The 22,083-nt window shown below is 46.2% G+C and overlaps 1 protein-coding gene across 6 annotated transcripts in view; it reads right to left on the bottom strand.

The window, feature by feature from the left end:
• dock3 (dedicator of cytokinesis 3) overlaps positions 1–22,083 on the bottom strand; it is a 1,512,713-nt gene that overhangs the window by 379,076 nt on the left and 1,111,554 nt on the right. For all 6 annotated transcript variants that reach the window (XM_086001262.1, XM_086001257.1, XM_086001258.1 and 3 more), the window contains one exon: positions 6,299–6,424. In XM_086001262.1, the coding sequence (XP_085857388.1) occupies positions 6,299–6,424 (126 nt within the window). The remainder of the gene's footprint in view (positions 1–6,298; positions 6,425–22,083) is intronic.

Genomic DNA, 22,083 nt, shown 5'->3' with positions numbered 1-22,083 from the left:
AATCTTTCACTGTCATGTAAATAACAGAGAAAAGAGGGAGGAAGGAAGGAAGAACAAATAGGTGCAGAACTTGTATCTTCAAAGAAAATACTGCCAATCCACCATAGGAAATAGTGCAAAATAAAAAGTATTTTACAATGTAAATACATTTAAATAAGTGGTTTATCATGGGAAGAACAAGTTATCAAGTTTTATAAAGTACCTGAGGCCAGTATCTATTAATCATGTGAATTATTGCTTCAAGAAGTGTGCTGGTTTACAGTGATCTGTGCTGCAATGATCATGGTAAATCAGAAACCACACTCCAGGTCTTAGACTACCTGTGGGCTATGCCACTGGTGAGGTAATAGTAGTTCTCAGTTTCACACAGAGATGCTTTCAACCCTGGGAAGGACAGAAGTCCTCCAGCTGTATTGAATAGCAATTTTATATAGCATGTTGCTTACACTAGTACACTGATACCATGCAAAGCGTGAAATACTCCTCATCACTGGAATGATCACAGATGATTAGATCTGTGCCAATCAGCTAAACTCTTACAAAAATATAATAAAGAATAGTCAGCATGGATTTCAAAAGGGGAGGTCAGGCTTGATCAACCTTATTGAATTCTTTGAAGTACTAGCAGAAAGAGTAGACAAGGGTAATGTAGTAGATGCAATATATTTGGATTTTCAAAAGGTACCGCATTGTAGATTCATGACGTAAGGTCAGAGTATATGGAGTCAGAGAACAAGTAGCAGAATAGATGAGAAGCTGGCTACAGAACAGAAAACAGAGAGTAAGGGTTAAGGGTAGCTACTCAGACTGGCAAAAGGTAGGAAACTGGTATTCCAGAAGGATCGGTGCTAGGGCCACTGTTGCTCACAATTTACATAAACAATTTGGACTTGGGAATTGGAAGTACAATTTCAAAATTTACTGAAGACACAAAACTGGGGGTGGCGGGGGGGTATAGTTAATACTGAGGATGACACACTGATCCAGTCCAGACAGTGTGCTGAAGAAGAATGGTAGAACGAGAATTGCATGGAGATCAGAGAAAGGGGAAGAAGTGAAAAAGTACTGCTGTCAAAAAATAGACATAATATTCTTGACAACATTACATTGCTTAATAATGCTTGTACCAAAGGTTTTGTTGTCAGACTAAACAAATAATTGTCTAAGTTTATTCAGACTGATAGATATAATATAGCAGTGCTATCAAAATATTTACATATATAAATCTCTATTTTACCTCAATTGAGTGACAGAAAGAATATTATGGGAAAAAATAATAAAACTCAAACAATCTCAGATTAATCTTGGATGACAACTAAGGTTAGTCTGATCTGAGTGCCAAATAGTGAGTGGATCTGCTATTAGGGCTTCAGTAGTCTTAGTAACATGCAGAGACCATCACTGACCAGATTTATTTCTGACTTATTAGCATATAAACATAACTAACAAGGACAGTTCATAATACTGGGCTCAGAGAGGCACTTTCTTGTAAGCATAAATTTAGTCATCAACTCATATCCATATTATACATGCATTTTGCACCAACTTTACCCCAGGCATGACTTAATATCGATGCAAAACCTTAGTACCGATCAAGATGTGCACCAGGGTTTGAATTCTTTGAGTTTAGTGAGACTGCCTCATGCACTGAAGTAGTGATGTAATGATTCCAATATAGTAACTGGAATAACTGGAGTAGTGCGTTGTTGTTTCTAGTATAATAACTGGGGAGTCGTGTTGTGTTTATTCCAGTATAATAACTGGAGTTGTGTTGTGTTGATTCTGGTATAATAACTGGGGAGTCGTGTAGTGTCGATTGCAATTTATCTTGCAGTGCTTCTAGTTCCATAGGAAACTGATGGGAGTTTGATTTGCAGGATGTATAATCTTACCAGTGAGAGAGAGAGAGGCAGGATTGTTTAATTAATCTCATTCTCGCCGGTGTGAGAAGTGTCACTGCAGCACCATTTACAGTCAGAGTGTCAGCAGTAAGCATAGTATTATCTCTGTGCTTGTAGCGGAATACCTTTTGAATATGAATTTGTATTTTCCTCTTTCACCAATGCTCACTCTATGCGTTTGGATTCTTACCCAAGGTATTTGCCCTGCGTTCAGCGTCATTGGACACTTATGTAATTATACCCCATGTACCCTATAAACTTCAGTGTGCTGTTATCTCCCAATGCGTAGACATATGTTGCGAGACCCAGGGATTGAACAAAGAACATATGCTACTGTGCTCTGGTTTACTGGAATATATCACGTACGGCTTTGTGAGCTTTTCCTCCTTGGTAGGTGAAAGAATATGCATTTTTCTGGACCATGGCTCAGGCTATAAACCACCAGACAAATGTATTTAACATTAAACAAGTAAATGAACAGTACTCAGTGCAAACAGTATATTAACGGTAATTACAAACCGTTAAAGATGCTTCTCCTGCACCAACCTTGAACATAAAATTGATCCTGAACAAGTGTTGCTTACTTCTTATGTGTTGATTCACTACCACTGAGCACTCTGATTAGCCATATTGCTGATTGAGCTGAGTGCAGGGAGCCAAATATAAACTTACAACCATGTAGCTCCTGGATAGAGAGCTGTCCATGAAAGAATCAAACCTGACTCAAGTCTTCAATTCAGATACAGCTGCCAATCAAGCCTATTGCTTTAAGAAGATACCCAGGATGTCAATTACAATGCTTTCATTGATTGGTTTGACCTTTTTCCTGGGAGACCCATTGATCTGTGAGTGCAAAAAAAAATTACTTATCCAGAGAGCCATCAGGGGTGCTACTGGACAGAATGACACTAATCGCTCTGCACAACAGGCAATAACATATTGGCCCAGAAATTCGGGTCCCAACGCGTGAGTACGGACGGAGTACTCACGCGTGGACCCGATGGAAGTGCTGGAATCTTGCATGCACTACGCATGCGCGGGAAACCGGCATTTCCGATCCTCTAAACCAAGGGGTTCAGAGGTCGAACGTGTGCGTGCAGGAGTCTGTGCGTGTGCGCGTTGAACTTCCTTTTTTTTTCCAGGTTTGCCCGTGCGTGAAGGCCTCCGCTTTTTACACTTGAAAAAAGCAGGCGTAAGGACTTAATTTTAAAAGGTAAGTGGTCTAATAATTAAAATTGGAATTTTTTTTCCACAGGTTTATCATTTTTAAAGACTTTACAGTAAGGTAAGTGTATTTTTAGCCCCGATTTTTTATAAAATTATTTTTTTCAGAAATTTTATTTATTGTTTAAAACAGTTATTTAAAGTTATTTATAGTTCATTTAAATAGTGCGATGTTTTTTAAAATTTTATTTCAAGTTTAAGTACTGTTTTGGGCGCCCGGAGTTTTCATGAGTTTGACAGTTCTTACTGTCAAACTCATGAATGAACTTTTGCATCCTCCGATTGGTTGCCCAGTGCTCACGTGATCCCAGCCGACGCATCGCACTAAGTACGCCGCTGGGTCACGCAAGCACAGCGCGCCGGGAGCTGAACCGGGCCACTGACAGGAAATCCACGCAGGCCCAGGCTTCAACTGTCGGCGCGCTAGGTAAGTGTAGGTCGGGGGCTTGCACCCGCGGGAGGCCCCCGACACCAATTTCTGGGCCATTGATGCATTTGGCGTGCCAGATCTTAATGAATATTCTCTAGAGACTGAATTTTTTTTAACCCTGCTTCATTTCTGTCACACCTGTTTTTATATCAGGAAGACAGATCATGGGCAGAATAAAAAAATTGCAGTTTGAAAAATTACTGGGGCAAAGAATAAAATAAAGAGCTTCACCAAAGAACCTTCAAAAATATAAACATAATTTCAAAACTGGGAAAGGCTTTGAAAGATTCGAATGTCTTGGCAGATTGGTAACAGCTTGGTAACAAGAGGGCATCCTCAAGATTGCCACAAAAAGAATGAAGAAGGAAGTTAGAAAAGGTTTTTCACAGAGGGTTATTTGAACATGGAATACTTTATCACAAGTTGCTATTCAGGCAGAGACTAAAACATTATTTAAAAGGAAACTGGATCAGGATTTGATTTTGTTGCATTTTTTCATGTTTGCAATTTTCCTGGAAATTCTGACCAGAGGAAACTTCATGAACATGTTTATTCTGTTGCAACAGATCAGCACATTCCTTCCCCAAATTATGAGCTCCTTCATAAACTAAGATGTAAAGTTAATTTCTTTCCTTGTGCCTAGGAACTATTTGTCATGGGTTAATCTCCCCCACCAATCCCCCCCCCAACCTGGGGGGGGAAAAAATCAAAAATAGGGTAGGAAACATGCTGTTCCTGTACTGATGGACCATAACAAACTCGAATGACACTGGCTGAACTGTCTAACACAAACTTCAGCTTCTCATGACTGATTTCCTCTCAATATTTGGGGGTAACAATGACTACCACTGAACATACTACCAGCTGAGACCATGGACAAATACTATACAGATATAGACATGGTGTGCGTTGTTGACACTGATGCTTGAATTTGAACTCCCTGTATTATCCCCTTCTTCAGGTTGCAAGCCTACTCCACAACAGATTGCCATTTCCAGTAGATGAACTGGAATGATCACTTTTTAAAAGTCTAGTTAAAGGCACTTTTAAGTTTGCTTTTTGTTCCATCTGAGCAGAGTGACCTCCATGTACTGCTCCCTTCTGTTTATATCACCATCTAGTAACTTGTAGGCCCTTTGGAGGTCTATATTTGTGACCCAAAGGCCAATTTTTCTGCGCACGAAAGAGAGTTGGGTCTATGTCTAAGAAAAAATAGGCCTGCCAGAACAATGGATCGTCCTTTAATGGAAACACAGTGTTACAATATATTTTATAAAGAATCTCACCTAAAGAGAAGCTGGAAACAATGGGCACAGGAACAGAAGGTGAGAAATACCATCTCGCCCCCCAATGCACACCCTATCCATTAGATGGTGCAACCTCATACACCACCCTTCCCAGTCAGCAAGGTTAACTCCTGGGGGAGGCAAAAATCCAGACAAAAAAAACCTGTGGCCAATTTCAGGAAACAATCCTCCCCGGCACCCCAAGACAATCAAATACACTCCAGGAGACTGTATTTATCCATGATGTATCAAATATATGTCGCTAGCCCACCCCCATTTGACACAGAGGCAATACTATGCAGTTGCTTGTATCATGATGCTATTTTGCGTCACAATGTACAGCTGATGCACAACACCATCTCCCCACATTTAGCAGGCTAGAAGAGGAGGCAGTTAATCTGATGGTTGATTTTAAGACCCATGGAATCTTGTGGGCTACAAAAATGAAACTGAGTGTTGTCTGGGCTGTGTGGAAGTCGGCTCATACACATTAGCAAGGAGCTCAGGCTTGCTCTCTGCAACTCCCTCTCTAAATGCCTCGGCCTCTCATTCACCACCTTTACAAACCTTCTGAGAATTTATCTCTTCAATCAAGCCTTCAGTCATCCCTCCTAAACTCTCTTTTCCTGGTTCAGCGCCTGTTTTGTTACGGTTATTTTCAAAGTGCCGTAGGATGCTTCTTTACATTAAAGGTGTTTATAACTGCAAGTTTTAATGTGCCTGCAGTCAATGGCACTCAAAGTAAAACACCTTCAGAGAATCAATATACAGACAGTAATTAAGTGCTTTATGAAGTCAGGCACCAGTCCCCACTCCTCCATGAAATGTATTCAATGCTCTTCATGGGATAAGCAAGGAAATTCAATTTTCACAGTATTAGCATGCATTAATTTCTTTCAATAGGAATGTCATTCAACTCAATTACAGTAAGTGAACTGCACATTGCAATTATCTTCACTATATTAACATTCACCATATTCTCTAAGTAAGAAAAATCAAATCCATTTCTATATTTGATTTTGTGTTGGGTAGGGCAGGGTTACCCTCATCCTCCAAAGGATTAACTAAGTTGAAACAAGATCGGAAGGTAATTTAATTTAAAGTAATGTTCTAGTTAATTTTTCTATACCACTATAACATACCTCTCAGACGCCTCCTTTCAAGTTTCTCCACTCTTTCTTTACATTTCTGACCCCTGACACTGTGGATCAGCCTCATGGCTCTTCTTATAACCGGCATAAAGATTTGAAATATGCTCGAGTGGGGATTTAGCATCATGAATTGGTGCACATCTATTCTGACCCTTTTCTAATCTCCCGATACAGAGCAAAAATCTTCACACCAATGTTTGGGGCAAGTTATGAAAATCCTGTGCATCTTATTTCTCACTGATTTTATTTTTAAATATAAAGGATCTTCTGAACATGTTCCCCCAATGATTACAGGTCAAAGCCTACCTGGCATGATGACATCAGGGAAGCCTAGTTTGCGAGTGACAGCCACTCCCCGGTTAAAGATCATTGGATTCTCTCTGCGAATGTGATCCATGTCGCCCCGAAGCAGCTGCAGAGAGATGATCATTCCTGCAAAATGAGACCACACAACATTCACACATTAGCGGAACTGAGGTCCATCTCCAGATACTCTGGGTTATTTTTGTGGATCTCACTGTTTGAATTGTTTTTATAACGTTACTAGAAGTGGCACAAATCTCAAAATGATTTATTAAAATCATGTACATATTCAACTTTTTGTGTTTGGTTATGTAACTTTGTGCTTAAAACTTAGTTTCAACACTTTAAAAAAAGGTAATTTCCCCCCCCAGTCTTCTCTCCTCTTCTCAAAGTACTGATGCTTGGTGAGGTACAGTTCCATGGGCGTCGACCGTTCTCTGGTATCTCACCCAAGTGGCCATTCTTCATGTGTGAACCTAGGTGAAGGGTGTCAGCAGACTATTTAACACAAAGCAGGTGTAACAATCGAGCCTTATTTGCCCAACATTGAGACATATGCATTTTCGAGCAGAAGTCAATGGATAATGATCAGAAGTAAAGAACCCTTGCTGATTTTACCTCTCTCTATCACAGAGGCATTGAGGTCAATTTGGCAGAAGAAGCTAGCTTTCAAAACAGAAATGTCTCCAGCATGATGCCACCTCCAACCACATCTTCCCCATCTCTTTCAGCATTCCAAAGGGACCATTCACTCCGCGACACCCTGGTCCACTCTTCAAATACCCCCAGCACCCCCTCCCCTTCCCACGGCACCTTCCCATGCAAGCACAGGAGATATAACAGCTGCCCCTTTACCTCCTCCCTTTCCACTCTCCAGGGCCCCATACACTCCTTCCAGGTGAAACAGCGATTTACTTCTTTCAATTTACTGTACTGTATTCGTTGCTCACAATGCGATCTCCTTTACACGGGATAGACCAAATGCAGATTGGGTGATCGCTTTGCAGAACATATTCGATCAGTCTGCAAGTGTGATCCCAAGCTTCCGGTCGCCTGTCATTTTAATTCTCCACCCCACTCCTACTCTGACCTCTCTGTCCTTGGCCTCCTACACTGTTCCAATGAAACTCAACGGAAGCTCGAGAAACAGAACCTCATCTTTCGATTAAGCACTTTACAGCCTTCAACATTGAGTTCAACAATGTCAGATCATAACCACCGCTCCCATTTTTTGGGTCAGCAGCTGTTGGTAATGATTCTACTATTGCCATTTACACCTCCTCAAGACCCATCTTTTGTTTCTTTACCTGCCTCTTACATAAGAACATAAGAAATAGGAGCAGAAGTAGGCCATTCGGCCCTTCGAGCCTGCTCCGCCATTCAATGAGATCATGGCTGATCTTCTGCATCAACTCCATTCACCAGCCCCATCGCCATATCCCTTGATGCCCTTATTAGTCAGAAATCTATCGACTTCTGTTTTGAATATACCCAATGACTGAGCCTCCACAGCCCTCTGGGGTAGAGAATTCCAAAGATTCACCACCCTCTGTGTGAAGAATTTTCTTCTCATCTCAGTCCTGAATGGCCTACCCTTTATCCTGAGGCTGTGCCCCCTGGTTCTAGACTCCCCAGCCAAGGGAAACATTCTCCCAGCATCCATCCTATCAAGCCCTGTAATAATTTTGGATGCTTCAATGAGATCCCCTCTCATTCTTCTGAATTCAAGAGAATACAGGCCTAGTTTACTCACACAGAATCACAGAAACCCCACAGTGCAGATAGAGGCCATTTCGGCCCATCGAGCCTGCACCGACACATATCCCACCCGATCCCCGTAACCCCTACACCAACACATATCCCACCCTATCCCCGTAACCCCACGTATTTAATCCCCCTAACACTAAGGATCAATTTATCATAGCCAATCATCCTAACCCGCACATCTTTGGACTCAATCTCTTCTCATACGACAGTCCCACCATTCCAGGAATCAATCTCGTGAACCTTCGTTGCACTCCCTCTATGGCAAGTATATCCTTCCTTAGGTAAGGAGACCAAAATTGTACATAGTACTCCAGGTGTGGTCTCACCAAGGCCCTATATAATTGGAGTAAGACTTATTTACTCCTGTACTCAAATCCTCTTGTAATGAAGGCCAGCATACCATTTGCCTTCCTAATGGCTTGCTGCACCTGCACATTCACTTTTAGTGACTCATGTACAAGGACACCCAGGTCCCTTTGACCATCAGCATTCCCCAATCTTTCACCATTTAGGAAATACCCTGCCTTTCTGTTTTTTCTACCAAAGTGGATAACTTCACATTTATCCACATTATATTCCATCTGCCATGTTCTCGCCCACTCACTGAGCCTGTCGAGATCCCCTTTGTGGTAAACCACTGTTTGTATTCCACTGTGTACATGCCTGGACATGCCTCGGCTGACTCCTCCCACAAGTCCTAGTATAAAGGTGACTGCTCCCCAGCCCTTTGTATTTCTGGACCGGTCGACCACTCGAGGCAGACCTTCATTCTTTTGTTAATAAAAGCCTTTAGTTACTCTCTTAACTCTCAGTCTTTTATGAGTAATTGATAGCGCATCAATTTTATTAACAAAATTTTTATAATGGAGAAGATCCTCACACCAGCATGCCTGGACTTAGATCATCGGGAGGCGGACTCATCCACCAAGTTTACTCACTGACTTAAGTGTTTCGAAAAATTCCTGACCGCCTCCGCAGCAATCAAATCGGACGAGGACAAACTGGATGTCCTGACCTCCAATGTGAACCACCGAGTGTACTCGGTCATCCAAGACGCGACCTCGTACGCGGACGCTATCAAGCTCCTCAAGGACCAGTACACGCGCCCAGTGAACGAAGTGTACGCCAGGCACCTTCTGGGGAGTCGTAAACAACAACCTGAGGAATCGACCGTGGAATACCTTCAGGCACTGTCTGTGCTTGGCCGGGCCTGTGGTTGTAAGGATGTAAAGGCCGCCGTGTACACAGAGGAATTTATCCGGGACGCTTTTGTAGCGGGCCACAGATCCAATTACACCCGACAGCGACTGTTGGAGCAGAGTGACCTCGACCTCAACAAGGCCTCTGAACTCGCACTATCATTGGATGCAGCCTACCGGGGCATGGATGCCTACTCCTCTGCACCGTGGACGCCGCGGGGAATGACAGCCTGGGACACGGTAGGACTGCCTCATAGCGCCGTGCCACCCCAGCCACACCCCAGCAACGGCCCAACTACCGCAGCAGTGTCCCAAGGCCAGACAGCAGTGCCCCAAGGCCAGAAATGCTACTTCTGTGGCCAGGCAAAACAGCCCAGAGCGCGCTGCCCGGCGAAAAACGCGATCTGCTCGGGCTGCGGGAAGAAGGGACACTACGCTAACGTCTGCAGGGCCAAAGCCACCCCGAACCCCAGCAGCGCCGCGTGTGGGCCATGCGGGCCGCCATCTTGGGCCTCCCCGGCCATGTGCGAACCACCGGTACAGCAGCCATTTTGGACGCCTCCAGCCACATGGGGATCATGGACGCCGCCATCTTTGACGACAGCCGGAACGCAGCAGGCCCCCAACACCGCCTCATCTGATACCCGCAGCGACACACCGACCCCTACGCTGGCATCCGTTACACTGGACCAAGCGAGACCGCACCAGCTGGCCAGTTCCACAATGGACATTAAGGTAAATGGCCACGATACAATCTGCCTTTTTGACTCTGGGAGCACGGAGAGCTTCATCCACCCCGACACGGTGCAGCGTTGCTCTCTCCCAGTCCTGCCTGCGCACCAGCGGATTTCTATGGCCTCCGAGTCCCAGTCGGCGGACATCGGCGGCTACTGCGTAGTGACACTCGTAGTAGACGGGACCGTGTACGATCATTTTAAACTTCTGGTCCTGCCCGACCTCTGCGCTGCCGTCCTGCTGGAGTTAGATTTTCAGTGCCACCTTAAAAGTGTTACGATGGTGTACGGTGGACCCCTACCCCCACTCACAGTCCGCAGCCAGCAGCTCCCAAATTGCCCGCCGCACACCAGGTGCAACCTCTCCACACTCAGAGTCACCCCCCCCCAACTGTTTGCTAACCTCACCCCCGACTGTAAGCCCATCGCCACAAAGAGCAGGCGATACAGTGCCGGGGACAGGGTTTTCATTAAAACCGAAGTGGAGCGGCTCCTGAAGGAAGGGATTATTGAGGGCAGCACCAGCCCCTGGCGAGCCCAGGTTGTGGTCGTTAAGACTGGCGAGAAGCAGCGCCTGGTCATCGACTACAGCCAGACAATAAATCGCTACACCCTGCTGGACGCCTACCCACTCCCCCGCATAGCTGATATGGTCAACCAGATCGCGCAGTACCGCGTCTTCTCGACCATTGACCTGAAATCAGCGTACCACCAGCTCCCTATCCGCCCTGAGGACCGCCAGTATACTGCCTTTGAGGCAAACGGCCGCCTCTACCACTTCCTTAGGGTTCCCTTTGGCGTCACCAACGGGGTCTCCATCTTCCAAAGGGAGATGGACCGGATGGTAGATCAAAATGCGTTGCAGGCCACTTTCCCATATCTGGACAATGTGACCATCTGCGGCCGTGACTTGCAGGACCATGACGCCCAACTCCTGAACCTGACATATAACAAGGAGAAGTGCATATTCCGCACAAACCGCCTCGCCATCCTTGGCTGTGTTGTGGAACACGAAGTCATCGGCCCCGACCCCGACCGGAGGCGTCCCCTTATGGAACTCCCACTGCCCCACTGCCTCAAGGCCCTGAAGAGGTGCCTAGGGTTTTTCTCCTATTATGCCCAGTGGGTCCCCTACTATGCGGACAAGGCCCATCCGCTGATCAAGTCCACCTCTTTTCCCTTGACGGCAGAGGCCCGCTTAGCCTTCCACCGTATCAAGGAAGACATTGCCAAAGCCACCATGCACGCAGTGGACGAATCCATCCCCTTCCAGGTGGAAAGCGACGCGTCCGACTTTGCCCTGGCCGCTACCCTCAATCAGGCGGAGAGACCCGTGGCCTTCTTTTCACGAACCCTCCAAGGCCCGGAGACCAGACACTCCGCTGTTGAGAAGGAGGCCCAGGCGATTGTGGAGGCCGTGCGTCATTGGAGGCACTACCTGGCCGGAAAATGATTTACCCTGCTCACTGACCAACGTTCAGTTGCTTTCATGTTTAACAACAAGCAGAGGGGCAAAATCAAAAATGACAAGATCTTGAGGTGGAGAATCGAACTTTCCACCTACAATTACGAGATCTTGTACCGGCCCGGGAAGCTCAATGAACCCCCGGATGCGCTATCGCGTGGCACCTGCGCCAGCGCGCAGATCGATAGACTGCGGGCCCTCCACAATGACCTCTGCCACCCGGGGGTCACCAGGTTCTTCCACTTCATCAAGGCCCGCAACCTGCCTTACTCTATTGAGGAGGTCAGGACCATGACCAGGAACTGCCAAGTCTGCGCTGAGTGCAAACCGCACTTTTATAGACCAGACAGGGCCCACCTGATAAAAGCCACTCGCCCCTTCGAGCGCCTGAGCGTTGATTTTAAAGGGCCTCTCCCCTCCTCCGACCGCAATGTGTACTTCCTCAATATTATTGACGAGTACTCCCGTTTCCCGTTCGCCATCCCCTGCCCGGACATGACCAGTGCCACGGTCATTAAATGTCTGAACGACCTCTTCACCCTGTTCGGTTTCCCCAGCTATATCCATAGCGACCGGAGCTCATCGTTTATGAGCGACGAACTCCGTCAGTACCTGCTAACTAGGGGTATTGCCACAAGCAGGACCACCAGTTACAACCCCCGGGGGAACGGACAGGTGGAAAGAGAAAATGCGACAGTTTGGAAGGCCGCCCTGCTAGCCTTAAAGTCTAGGGGCCTTCCAACCTCCCGCTGGCAGGATGTGCTCCCCGATGCGCTCCACTCTATTCGGTCACTGCTCTGCACTGCCACTAACGCCACCCCTCATGAGAAAATGTTTGTCTTCCCAAGGAAGTCCACATCGGGGACATCGCTACCGCCATGGCTGACGTCCCCAGGGCCGGTCCTACTGAGAAGGCACGTGAGGACCCATAAAACGGACCCCCTGGTCGAGAGGGTCGACCTCCTCCACGCCAACCCCCAGTATGCTTACATTGCATACCCGGACGGGCGGGAGGACACAGTCTCCATAAGAGACCTTGCACCCTCGGGGGCCGCAGTAACCCACTACTCACTACCACCCCCCCCCCACGATCCGATATCCAGCCCCAGCAGACGGCAGGCCTGGGCCCCGCGACCCGCTCGACATCTACGAGGACGACACGCCTGTGCCACAGCCCACGCAGGACTCGACGCCGGAAGCTCCACTACCCCTGCCGTCGCCACGCCGATCACAGCGGCAGACAAGACCTCCGGAGAGACTCCAATACACTAACTTTTAATACACTTCACCCCGCCGGACTCAATTTTAAACAAGGGGTGAATGTGGTAAACCACTGTTTGTATTCCACTGTGTACATGCCTGGACATGCCTCGGCTGACTCCTCCCACAAGTCCTAGTATAAAGGTGACTGCTCCCCAGCCCTTTGTATTTCTGGACCGGTCGACCACTCGAGGCAGACCTTCATTCTTTTGTTAATAAAAGCCTTTAGTTACTCTCTTAACTCTCAGTCTATTATGAGTAATTGATAGCGCATCAGGGTCACAGTATGGGTGTCAGTGATTGAGGGTCACAGTATGGGTGTCAGTGATTGAGGGTCACAGGAAGGGTGTCAGAGATTGAGGGTCACAGTATGGGTGTCAGTGATTGAGGGTCACAGTATGGGTGTCAGTGACTGAGGGTCACAGGATGGGTGCCAATGACTGAGGGTCACAGTATGGGTGTCAATGATTGAGGGTCACAGTATGGGTGTCAGTGATTGAGGGTCACAGTATGGGTGTCAGTGATTGAGTGTCACAGGATGGGTGTCAATGATTGAGGGTCACAGGATGGGTGTCAATGATTGAGGGTCACAGTATGGGTGTCAGTGATTGAGGGTCACAGTATGGGTGTCAGTGATTGAGGGTCACAGTATGGGTGTCAGTGATTGAGGGACACAGTATGGGTGTCAGTGACTGAGGGTCACAGTATGGGTGTCAATGATTGAGGGTCACAGTATGGGTGTCAGTGATTGAGGGTCACAGTATTGGTGTCAGTGATTGAGGGTCACAGTGTGGGTGTGCGTGATTGAGGGTCACAGTATGGGTGTCAGTGATGGAGGGTCACAGTATGGGTGTCAGTGACTGAGGGTCACAGTATGGGTGTCAGTGATTGAGGGTCACAGTATGGGTGTCCGTGATTGAGGGTCACAGTATGGGTGTCAGTGATTGAGGGTCACAGTATGGGTGTCAGTGATTGAGGGTCACAGTATGGGTGTCAGTGATTGAGGGTCACAGTATGGGTGTCAGTGACTGAGGGTCACAGTATGGGTGTCAGTGATTGAGGGTCACAGTATGGGTGGCAGTGATTGAGGGTCACAGGATGGGTGTCAGAGATTGAGGGTCACAGTATGGGTGTCAGTGATTGAGGGTCACAGTATGGGTGTCAGTGATGGAGGGTCACAGTATGGGTGTCAGTGATTGAGGGTCACAGGATGGGTGTCAGTGATTGAGGGTCACAGTATGGGTGTCAGTGATTGAGGGTCACAGTATGGGTGTCAGTGATTGAGGGTCACAGTATGGGTGTCAGTGATTGAGGGTCACAGTATGGGTGGCAGTGATTGAGGGTCACAGGATGGGTGTCAGAGATTGAGGGTCACAGTATGGGTGTCAGTGATTGAGGGTCACAGTATGGGTGTCAGTGATGGAGGGTCACAGTATGGGTGTCAGTGATTGAGGGTCACAGGATGGGTGCCAATAATTGAGGGTCACAGTATGGGTGTCAGTGATTGAGGGTCACAGTATGGGTGTCAGAGATTGAGGGCCACAGTATGGGTGTCAGAGATTGAGGGTCACAGGATGGGTGCCAATGATTGAGTGTCACAGTATGGGTGTCAGTGACTGAGGGTCACAGTATGGGTGTCAGTGATTGAGGGTCTGTGGTAAACCACTGTTTGTATTCCACTGTGTACATGCCTGGACATGCCTCGGCTGACTCCTCCCACAAGTCCTAGTATAAAGGTGACTGCTCCCCAGCCCTTTGTATTTCTGGACCGGTCGACCACTCGAGGCAGACCTTCATTCTTTTGTTAATAAAAGCCTTTAGTTACTCTCTTAACTCTCAGTCTTTTATGAGTAATTGATAGCGCATCACCCTTGAAGCCTCTTCACATCCTCTTCGCAACTGACACTGCCACCTAGCTTTGTATCAACAGCAAATTTGGAAATGTTACATTTAGTCCCCTCATCCAAATCATTGATACAGATTGTGAATAGCTGGAGCCCAAGCACCGATCCTTGCGGTACCCCGCTAGTCACAGCCTGCCATCCTGAAAAAGACCCGTTTATCCCTACTCTTTGATTTCTGTCTGTTAACTAATTCTCAATTCTCATCTCTTTTGCCTTGCACCATCATCCCTTTTATCATTTAAGCTCTCCTGCCTTCCACTCTATCACAGACCTCTCCTTTTGTTCTTTCCTCCCCTCCCCCCTTTCCCTGCCTCTGCACTTGCTTGAAATCTGTTACATCTCTAACTTTTTCCAGTTCTGATGAAAAGTCATCTTTCTGAAATGTTAACTTTGTTTCTCTCTCCAGAGATGCTGCCTGACCTGCTGAGTATTTCCAGCATTTTCTGTTTTTATTTCAGTTTTCCAGCATCTGCAGTATTTTGCTTTTGTACTAATGCCTTCTTCTATGTTGTCAGTTTGATTATGTGCGATATGTTGATGTCATTATGAGTGGCTTGATGTCTTGATTGCTGCACTGCTAATGTAAAACATCATACTTTGCTGCCCATTCTAGCAGAGGTCACAGAAAAGCACAGATGTTGAGGCAGAAGCTGGTTGTTCTATTGTGCTTGGATGCTCTGGTCCTTTAATAATACCATTAAAATGGAGTGCATGCCATTGCTGTTTCCAACTCTTCAGGCAAGTTAATTCCTTATATTCAGAACTCATCAGACAAATTAATGTCAGAAATGGCATTATAGATCACATTGAATCACGAATGGTAATTAGATAAATGTCCACCAACTGCTATTTAGAATTCCATGAAAGATGTCTGCAATATCATTCTTACATATATGCTCTTCACTTGAGCACTGCCTGAAGCTGTTACAGTTTTGAGGGTTTCAAATGTTTGGAAGCCAATTTAGCCTGGCACACACAGCTACCTTTGGAAGTCATACAAGATTTTCCTTTTAACAGCTGATAGTACCTTGTAACAGATTTATAATCTCATTGGTTTATTTATTCAGTATGGGGAGCTATCATGTGCATGATGCCCATTTCAGACCATCCACCTAAACAAATGGGCATCGTCACATGTTAATTAAAGGGACAAACTCTGCAGCTCCTCCAAAGGTTCAGTAGGTATGTGCAGTGTGGACGAGCCATACAGAAAAGACAGGTCTCAGATTCAATCTCTGTACTAAATTAGCGGAGAACTGCCAAGTGGTAAATGTTTCAAAAATTGGCCTCTGTGCCTCTAAGGTAAGGAGGGGAAAATCATCCAGGGTTCCTGTTCCTGATCATAATCCAGGGACCTCTGCAAGAAAGTGCACATACGTGGACATTGGGTGTGTTGGGTTCAGCTATGAAGCTTGTCGACTTACACTGCCTGAATTCATACAAGAAGCATGGGTAAGTCAGTAGGCGATTGTGAGATTCCTTGGAACTGTATCCCATCAAGAAACAGTGGCTGAAATTTTCCACCCTGGAGCAAGACCGCTGGATGTATTATGGGGTGGAACTTCCACTTGCTTGACTGACCCAGCATTCACCCTGGTGGATTTCAGCTCCCTTTACTCATTGCCAGGGCTGGACAGTCGCAGAAGGAATTGGATATTCACAGCAGATTATAGGGGCAGGGTGCCTTGAAGAATTAAAATAATGTTGCTGGCTTCAAAGATTGCTAGCAATTTACCAATCTGGATGTCTTCATTGACAGTCACTCCATCAATTCAATTGAATGTGTGGCCATTTTTTAAGTTAGTTGATGCGTTATAATTCCCCTAGCAACAATGGACACCTGTTCTGATGTTTCAAGTGTCCAGTGTTGCTAAGGCGATAGTGACAGAAAATGTGATGTATGGTGTCAATCCCTGTTATTGCCTCAGGGGCAGCTTCCGGCATCTGGCAAAAGCGATGCCAGGAAATACATTGGGGCAAAATGGCACGATTCTACTGTAATTGGTCCTTTCCCAATCTTCCATTCTTTCCTGTCCCATTATCATGACCAAACTTCAGAAAAGGTAAGGAATATCCTGCAAAATGCCTTCGGGAGAAGACAGAATAAAACTGGAAGAGGGAGAAATTTCTCTTTTGAAAGTGGCGAACTCTTCAGAACTTAGAAAAAACATGAGCATTTAGTACAGTTGGTCCTGTCACTACACGCCCCCTGTTGTAACAAACCTTTGCAACGGTCACAGTATCAGCTCCATTAAAATTAGAACCAGAGCTGAAACCTTCATACAGTGAATCACTGATCAGAGAACTATTTTTTAAATAATGAGGCACAAATTTAGAAATCACTTGTCTAATGTGCAGAGGAAGTCACTATTTCTGTAATGTATCCTGGGTAGAATACATAGAAATTACAACATGGAAACAGGCAATTCGACCCAACAGTGTCAGTGTTTACCTGCCAAGCGAACAAATAGTTCTAATCACTTTTACCCACCCTGTTTCCATCCTTTTTCCTTCATCCAATCTAAATTGGAATGCTGACATAGTTTCTGACTCAACCATTAACCCTGGAAGTAAATTGTATCAGTCTTTACAGTAGAGGACACTAAAAATATCCCAACACTGGACAAACAGTTGGGCTATGGGGGGGAGGAGCTAAACACGATTAAAATCACTAAGGAAATGGTACTCGGTAAGATAATGGGACTTAAGGCGGATAAATCCCCTGGACCTGAATGGCTTACATCCTAGGGTCTTGAGAGAAGTAGCGGTAGGGATTGCGGATGCATTGGTGGTAATTTTCCAAAACTCCCTGGATTCAGGAAAGGTCCCAACAGATTGGAAAACTGCTAATGTAACGCCCTTATTTAAAAAGGGAGGCAGACAAAAGGCTGGAAACTATAGACCAGTTAGCCTAACATCTGTGGTTGGTAAAATGTTAGCGTCCATCATTAAGGAAGCAGTAACAGGGCGTTTGGATAAGCATAATTTAATTGGACAGAGTCAACATGGTTTTATGAAGGGGAAGTCATGTTTGACAAATTTGCTCGAATTCTTTGAGGGCGCAACAAACAGGGTGGATAAAGGGGAACCAGTGGATGTGGTGTATTTGGACTTCCAAAAGGCATTTGACAAGGTGCCACACAAAAGATTACTGCACAAGATAAAAAATCACAGGATTGGGGGTAATATACTGGCATGGTGGAAGATTGGCTATCTAACAGAAAACAAAGAGTTGGGATAAATGGTTCATTCTCAGGTTGGCAATCAGTAACTAGTGGTGTTCCGCAGGGGTCAGTGCTGGGACCCCAACTCTTTACAATCTATATTAATGATTTGGAGGAGGGGACCAAGTGCAACGTATCCAAGTTTGCCGACGATACAAAGATGGGCGGGAAAGCAGTGAGTGAGGAGGACATAAAAAACCTGCAAAAGGACATAGACAGGCTAAGTGAGTGGGCAGAAATTTGGCAGATGGAATATAATGTTGGAAAGTGTGAGGTTATGCACTTTGGCAGAAAAAATCAAAGAGCAAGTTATTATCTAAATGGAAAGAAACTGCAAAGTGCTACAGTACAAAGGGATCTGGGGGTCCTGGTGCATGAAACACAGAAGGTTAGTATGCAGGTACAGCAGGTGATCAGGAAGGCCAATGGAATCTTGGCTTTTCTTGCAAGGGGGATGGAATATAAAAGCAGGGAAGTCTTGCTTCAGTTATACAGGGTACTGGTGAGGCCACACCTGGAATACTGCGTACAGTTTTGGTTTCCATATTTAAGAAAAGATATATTTGCTCTCGAGGCAGTTCAGAGAAGGTTCACTCGGTTGATTCCGGAGATGAGGGGGTTGACTTATGAGGAAAGGTTGAGTAGGTTGGGCCTCTACTCATTGGAATTCAGAAGAATGAGAGGCGATCTTATCGAAACATATAAGATTGTGAGGGGGCTTGATCGGGTGGATGCGGGGAGGATGTTTCCACTGATGGGTGAGACTAGAACTAGGGGGCATAATCTTAGAATAAGGGGCTGCTGTTTCAAAACTGAGATGAGGAGAAACTTCTTCACTCAGAGGGTAGTAAATCTATGGAATTTGCTACCTCAGAGAGCTGTGGAAGCTGCGACATTAAATAAATTTAAAACAGAGATAGACAGTTTCCTAGCTGATAAGGGAATTAAGGGTTATGGGGAGCGGGCAGGGAAGTGGATGTGAGTCTAGGTTCGGATCAGCCATGATCCTACTGAATGGCGGAGCAGGCCCGAGGGGCCGTATGGCCTACTCCTGCTCCTACTTCTTATGTTCTTATGTAAATTCTACATCCTCACAACTCTCTGTGTAAAGTTTCTCCTGCCCTTTGTTCTAAATCTCTAACATTTAATTTTTTATCTATGCCCCCTCGTTCTTGACTTCTCAACTACTGGAAAACGTCTGCTTCTATCTACCCAGTCCCATCCTTTCATAATTATATCACAGTGAAATGTCTTGGGCAAACATAGTGAACTTTACATTTTGAAACACATCTTCCCCATTCATTCAACCATCACATACAAATGGGACATTGCATTATCCAACCCGGGGAGCGGGAGGAGCTGTAGTTACCTTGGAATGTTCCCAGCAGACTCTTTGCCCTCCCATTAATGATTACTGCGAATATTTTTAGGTTAATAATTTCCAGGGATTAGGGAGAATCCACATTTTGTACCTTTACGTTTGAATCTGAAACTAGAATTGATCCAAATGGTTGTCTGGTATAAACTATATGTGAAGCAAGAGCCCAGGGTGAGACTGCAACAATTTTCACCTTAAGGCACCGGACAGAAAGAAGAGTGAATTTTGTTGACACTAGTGCTATGTCTGAAATAGCATTGAAGCACAAGTTGGAGAGAATTCGATCTTACCTGTATATGCAAATGGTGATGTTTTATCTGTGTGACACTCACAGATTTGTTTTGCGCTTGAAGAACAGCAAAGCTAGTAGCCACATTGCATTTTTTTTCGTTCCTGGGATGTGGGCATCGCTATCATTTATTGCCCATGCCTAATTGCCCTTGAGAAGGTGGTGGTGTGCCGCCTTCTTGAACCGCTGCAGTCTGTGTGGTGAAGGTACTCCCACAGTATTGTTACGGAGGGAGTTCCAGGATTTTGACCCAGCGACGATGAAGGAACGGCGATATATCTCCAAGTCAGGGTGGTTTATAACTTGGAAGGGAACTTGCAGGTGATGGTGTTCCGATGCACCTGCTACCCTTGTCCTTCTAGGTGGTAGAGGTCACGGGTTTGGGAGGTGCTACCGAAGAAGCCTTGGCGAGTTGCTGCAGTGCATCTTGTAGATGGTACACACTGCAGCCATGGTACGCCGGTGGTGGAGGGAGTGAATGTTTAAGGTGGTGGATGGGGTGCCAATCAAGCGGGTTGCTTTGTCCTGGATGGTGTCAAGCTTCTTGAGTGTTGTTGGAGCTGCACTCATCCAGGCAAGTGGAAAGTATTCTATCACACTCCTGACTTGTGCCTTGTAGATGGTGGAAAGGGTTTGGGGAGTCAGGATGTACGACACTCACCGCAGAATACCCAGCCTCTGACCTGCTCTTGTAGCCACAGTATTTATGTGACTAGTCCAGTTAAGTTTCTGGTCAATGGTGACCCCCAGGATGTTGATGGTGGGAGATTCGGCAATAGTAATGCCGTTGAATGTAAAGGGGCAGTGGTTAGACTCTCGCTTGTTGGAGATAGTCATTGCCTGGCACTTGTGTGGCGCGAATGTTAATTGCCTCTTATCAGCCCAAGCCTGAATGTTGTCCAGGTCTTGCTGCAGCGGGTATGGACTGCTTCATTATCTGGGGAGTTGCGAATGGAACTGAACACTATGCAATCATCAGCGAGCATCCCCACTTCTGACCTTATGATGGAGGGAAGGTCATTGAGGAAGCAGCTGAAGATGATTGGGCCTAGGACACTGCCCTGAGGAACTCCTGAAGTGATATCCTGGGGCTCAGATGATTGACCTCCAACAATTACAACCAGCATCCTTTGTGCTAGGTATGACTCCAGCCAGTGGAGAGTTTTCTCCCTGATTCCCATTGACTCCAGTTTTACTAGGGCTCCTTGATGCCACACTCGGTCAGATACTGCCTTGATGTCAAGGGCAGTCACTCTCACCTCACCTCTGGAATTCAGCTCTTTTGTCCATGTTTGGACCAAAGCTGTAATGAGGTCTAGAGTCGAGTGGTCCTGGTAGAACCCAAACTGAGCATCGGTGAGCAGGTTATTGGTGAGTAAGTGCCGCTTGATAGCACTGTCGATGACAGCTTCCATCAGTTTGCTGATGATTGAGAGTAGACTGATGTGGCGATAATTAGCCAGATTGGATTTTTCCTTCTTTTTGTGGACAGGACATACCTGGGCAGTTTTCCACATTGTCGGGTAGATGCCAGTGTTGTAGCTGTACTTGAACAGCTTGGCTAGAGGCATGGCTAGTTCTGGAGCGCAAGTCTTCAGCACGACAGCCGGGATGTTGTCGGGTCCCATAGCCATTGCTGTATCCAGTGCGCTCAGCCGTTTCTTGGTATCACGTGGAATGAATCAAATTGGCTGAAGACTGGCTTCTCTGATGGTGGGGACCTCAGGAGTAGGCTGATATGGATCATCCACTCGGCACTTCTGGCTGAAGATGGTTGCAAATGCTTCAGCCTCATCTTTTGTACTCGCCTGTTGGGCTCTGCTATCATTGAGGATGGGGATATTCATGGAGCCTCCTCCTCCCGTTAGTTACTGAATTGTCCACCACCACTCACGACTGGATGTGACAGGACTGCATAGCTTTGATCTGATCCATTGATTGTGGGATCGCTTAGCTCTGTTTATAGTATGCTGCATCGCTGTTTAGCATGCATGTAGTCCTGTGTTGCAGCTTCCCCAGGTTGGCACCTCATTTTTAAGTATGCCTCGTGCTGCTCCTAGCATGCTCTTCTGCACTCCTCATTGAACCAGGGTTGGTCCTCTGGCTTGATGGTAGTGGTAGAGTAATGGATATGCCAAGGCCATGTGGTTACAGATTGTGGTGGAGTACAATTCTGCTGCTGTTGATGGCCCACAGCGCCTCACGGATGCCCAGTTTTGAGCTGCTAGATCTGTTCATAATCAATCCCATTTAGCACGGTGGTAGTGCCACACAACACGATGGAGGGTGTCCTCTGTGTGAAGACGGGTCTTCATCTCCACAAGGACTGTGCGGTGGTCACTCCTACCAATGCTGTCATGTACAGATGCATCTGCAACAGGTAGACTGGTGAGGATGAGGTCAAGTAGGTTTTTCTCTCATGTTGGTTTTCTCACCACCTGCCGCCGGCCCAGTCTGGCAGCAATGTCCTTCAGGACTCGGTCAGTAGTGGTGCTACCGAGCCACACTTGGTGATGGACATTGAAATCCCCCACTCACAGTACATTCTGTGCCCTTGCTACCCTCAGT

Source organism: Somniosus microcephalus, chromosome 11 (assembly GCF_052327205.1).
Source record: "Somniosus microcephalus isolate GS21.2 chromosome 11, FLI_Smic_1.0, whole genome shotgun sequence".
Classification (NCBI taxonomy): Eukaryota; Metazoa; Chordata; class Chondrichthyes; order Squaliformes; family Somniosidae; genus Somniosus; species Somniosus microcephalus.
This window is presented reverse-complemented; position numbering and strand designations above follow the sequence as displayed.